This window comes from Protomyctophum bolini, assembly GCF_963924005.1.
Source record: "Protomyctophum bolini genome assembly, chromosome: 21".
Lineage (NCBI taxonomy): Eukaryota > Metazoa > Chordata > Actinopteri > Myctophiformes > Myctophidae > Protomyctophum > Protomyctophum bolini.
In genome coordinates, this window is record NC_137882.1 from 16,136,499 (window position 1) to 16,140,939 (window position 4,441).

General features: G+C 43.3%; 2 protein-coding genes across 2 annotated transcripts; one reads left to right on the top strand and one right to left on the bottom strand.

The window, feature by feature from the left end:
* Positions 1-338: 338 nt before the first annotated feature.
* Positions 339-795, top strand: LOC308336395 (B-type lectin plumieribetin-like; the record flags this gene model as incomplete). Its single annotated transcript, XM_080793759.1, has 2 exons — positions 339-428; positions 526-795. The coding sequence occupies 2 exons, from the start codon at positions 339-341 to the stop codon at positions 793-795; spliced, it is 360 nt and encodes a 119-aa protein (XP_080649885.1).
* A 1,889-nt stretch (positions 796-2,684) lies between these two features.
* On the bottom strand, positions 2,685-3,554 carry LOC308336396 (B-type lectin plumieribetin-like; the record flags this gene model as incomplete). The annotated part of the gene is made up of 2 exons (XM_080793760.1): positions 2,685-2,954; positions 3,465-3,554. The coding sequence occupies 2 exons, from the start codon at positions 3,552-3,554 to the stop codon at positions 2,685-2,687; spliced, it is 360 nt and encodes a 119-aa protein (XP_080649886.1).
* Positions 3,555-4,441: the final 887 nt, after the last annotated feature.

Consider the following 4,441-nt stretch of genomic DNA (forward strand, 5'->3'; position numbering starts at 1 on the left):
TCTGTGTTTGTATAGGTCTATTTTGTATTGTTCTGTGTTCTAGGGATGTGCTCCATCCTTCCAACATTCCAAACATTCCAGATATTTTCCAGTTTTATGTTTTTACATATTATAAGCCTTTGTGCATGTTCTGCTCTTTATCCATTTTCTTTTTCTTTTTTTTATCCCACGATTTTGTAACCCATTTTTCACCCCTGTCAATTATCTAATGTGATCCTGGGCTCTACACACCCTCCGCCAACCTGGGGAGAGCAACGGACTTGAACTCATGCTTCCTTCATGCATGGGTGTCCAAGTTGCTCCTTTACACCTGACTGGTTTTATCCATTTTTAGAATCATGAGCAGGAACTACTTGTCCAAGTATGATGAGCTCCGCAAGGGGGATTACCTCATGTCCAACAACCACGAGTGGAAGGCTCTCTTCCAGGTCAGAATTATGGGAACATAAATCATGACATTGTAGTCACTTTGATGTATCCTGTGCATTATATAACAAAATATAACCATGTTATCTTCCACTCCAGGATGATGGCAACTTTGTCATCTACGGCTGGAAGCCCATGTGGTCATCGGAGACGGGCGGCCAGCGAGATGCCCATCGCATGTGCATGCAGGACGACTGCAACTTTGTCATGTACAAGAAGGACAACAAGATGATGTGGCAGACCAAGACCCAGACCTCCGGAGGCTTCAAGATGTGTCACATGTACCTGAGGGACGACGGCACCATGATGATGGAGAGGGATGGAGAGGAGGTGTGGTCCTCAGCCCAGTCCAAGGGCTTCCGCAGTTGAGGGAGATCATTGTTGTTCTTCCTCCTGCATTACTTGGATAGATATGTGTGATTAAATCTTTCTGATATCAAATTCAAAATCTTCAATAAACAGCATTGAAAATGTCAACCTTGTGTTGAAGTCTTCTCTATAGCAACTTGAACCCTATAGTTGTGTTATATGTTTGGGGTACGAACAGCTGCAATACTGCTGGGCGACCTAAAGTGGTACTGTTGAGTAGCCTAAATAAAAAGAGCCATTCACACAGAGCTCTATAACTATACAGCCAGCCAGCGGTGTTGTTGAGGAGCCTGAGTCACACGGGTGTGATTTTTGAGGAGCGCTAGAGCTTTTTATGGCCCAAAAATGCCCCGAGAGATGGGGTCGACACGCAGCAAAGGTCGTCGGGATCAGGACTCGAACCCACAACAGACTGTCAGGCTAGATTACCAGTGCCCAGACGGCTATGCCAGCCACCTGGGCCAACAAGAGTTACTGATATCGTATGTCTCTCCCTCTGTAGTAAGATCATGGAAATGTGTCATCTACTGTATGTCTGGAAGGTCAGTGTGATGCTCAAATACCAAACAAGTCGCCCCTTTACCAACTCGCCCCGGGTGTACAGCTGGCGGAACTGCGCAGCCTGGTATTCCTAAAGTAACCTAAGTAAATGATGCTTAAATGGTTAAACCTAACCTTTTCCCTAACCTTAACCTCAGTAAAACACGTAATCCCAGTAAAACTATGCCTAACCCTACATTTATTTATTTATTTTTTAAAGATATTTTTTTGCCTTTATTGATAGGGTACAGTAATTAGACAGGAAATGGGGAGAGAGATGGGGAGTGACACGGCAAAGGCCGTCCGGCTGGCTCGGCAGCCTAGGTGCCTAGACGGTTGAGCTAACCGTCCGGCCCCTAAACTTATTCTCAGTAAAACAAAATAAAGAATACAAGAACCGCGGCATCGAGATATGGGTAGTGCCCAAGCCCTGTTAACCATGCAGCCTATATGATCTGTGGCTTGCTAGGCCTACACTCTCAATTAGGGATTTTCCCAGAGGTTAATTTCACTGATGTGTACAACCTTTATTCAAATAGTTTCATTTGTATTGGAGTGTGAAGCTTGAGGTAGTTCATAATCGCTTCAACGTGATGCCTGGGTGTCTGTGGAAATTATGCCTGCGTTTAATGCTGTGGCCAAAATAATTATACACATTTTCTATGGTATCATAAAACTGTTTGAGCTCTGTGTTATGGTCCTATGTGGCCCTAGTGGTGTTTTGGTCTGTGTGTAATCCACTGTTTTCCAGTGCTGATGATGGATGGTGGGAGTGGCAGTAGAGATTGGAGGCGTGTTGTGGAGATTGTGACACACCTGGGGCAGTATAAAATCACCAACCAGTATAAAAGGAGAGCAGCGCACAAGCTCTTTTGCCACAAACACCACATGCTGCTGAGACCCTGTTTCTATCTATCTTTTCCATGTTTCCATCTGTTTCCATCTATCTATCTAACTAGTCACTCGAGTCCCGATCGCGATGACCTTTGCTGCGTGTCGACCCCATCTCTCTGGGCATTTTTGGGGCATAAAAAGCTCTAGCGCTCCTCAACAACACCGCTGGCTGGCTGTATAGTTATAGAGCTCTGTGTGAAATTTGAATGGCCCTTTTATTTAGGCTGCTCAACAGTGCCACTTTAGGTCGCCCAGCAGTATTGCAGCTGTTCGTACCCCAAATATATAACACAACTATAGGGTTCAAGTTGCTAGAGAAGACTTCAACACAAGGTTGACATTTTCCATGCGGTTTATTGAAGATTGTGAATTTGATATCAGAGAGATTTAATCACACATATCTATCCAAGTAATGCAGGAGGAAGAACAACAATGATGGCTGGCTGGTCTCAGCTTCATAACTTGAAGCCCTTGGACTGGGCTGAGGACCACACCTCCTCTCCATCCCTCTCCATCATCAAGGTGCCGTCGTCCCTCAGGTACATGTGGCACATCTTGAAGCATCCGGAGGTCTGGGTCTTGGTCTGCCACATCATCTTGTTGTCCTTCTTGTACATGACAAAGTTGCAGTCGTCCTGCATGCACATGCGATGGGCATCTCGCTGGCCGCCCATCTCCGCTGACCACATGGGCTTCCAGCCGTAGATGACAAAGCTGCCATCATCCTGGAGTGGAAGATAACATGGTTATATTTTGTTATAGTAGGCCTATATATAATGCACAGTACACCTGCTGCTATGCTTACGCACCTTTTATACCTTATCTCAGGTATTATGTGTAAATATAACCTTCTGTGATGTGACAATAAAGCTGATTATAGAATTCTGATTCATATGGTTATTATGCTTCTCTGCACAGGTCTCAGGTGTAAATTTAGCACAAGCAATAGTTACATCAAATTTTGTGAGTTGATGAGGCTATTATGAAATCACAAGAGGCCTGCATGAAGATAATGCTTCCATATTGTTGCTATCGGTAGAAACCTCTTGTCTCCATAGTTGAACCTTTTGTGTGTTTTTGTGTGCTGTTTTTGAATTTGAATCCCGAAAATGAACTGTTTTGGGCATATGAGGTTTCCACCCGACAGAGACGATATGCTGGGTGCACAAATTTGTTTCCCTTAGGATACATCAAAGTGACTACAATGTCATGATTTATGTTCCCATAATTCTGACCTGGAAGAGAGCTTTCCACTCGTGGTTGTTGGACATGAGGTAATCCCCCTTGTGGAGCTCATCATACTTGGACAAACGGTTCCTGCTCATGATTCTAAAAATGGATAAAGAGCAGAACATGCACAAAGGCTTATAATATGTAAAAACATAAAACTGGAAAATATCTGGAATGTTTGCACAAAGGATGCAGCACATCCCTAGAACACAGAGCAATACAAAATAGACCTATACGAACACAGAGTAAGTAATGCTTATCAAATCAGATTCCCCACAACTGGGCAGAACATAAACTGAAGGTCTATCATACATTTCTCTCCCACACAGGAAGACCGAGCATTCAACAGCAGACATTCTGATTCTGTACTCACAGGCTGATGCTGGAGTGTGGACTCAAGTGATGAAGATGGATCTTTGGGTAAAGTGTACTCCTCTCCTGAAAACCTCTCTCTTTTATAAAACGGGAGATAACTGAAACCCTCTGACAATTTGTGAGGAATTGCATTAGTGTGTATAATTGATGAAATAATTGTATGACACAGTTTCCCTTGAATCAACCGTTGTAGTATTTTTTCTAGAGGAATGACTTTTGTTTGAACTTTCAGTTCAAACAAAAAAAATGCTTTTGCAGCATTTACAAAACAACAGTGTTATTTCAGTTCGAGGGACTACTAACCTCATCCTTATTTAGGATATAGGGCTATAGCTGCTGGTGCTAGTACTTTTATCTTTATTCTCATTAAATCATTATAACAACAATGACATACTGTAGCACACATTACTCAACAGGCCCGAAACTTTAGGCCCGGCCATACCTGGGCCCTCATCAAACCCTGTACACTCAAGAGAATATCCCCGCTACCACCCTTAGATCTCCATATAGGGAGCTGACCTGTTCTGACATTCCATATGTTGATCTGACCTCATCAAACCCTGTACACTCAAGACATGATCCTTATATGGCTAGTACAGAATTCATT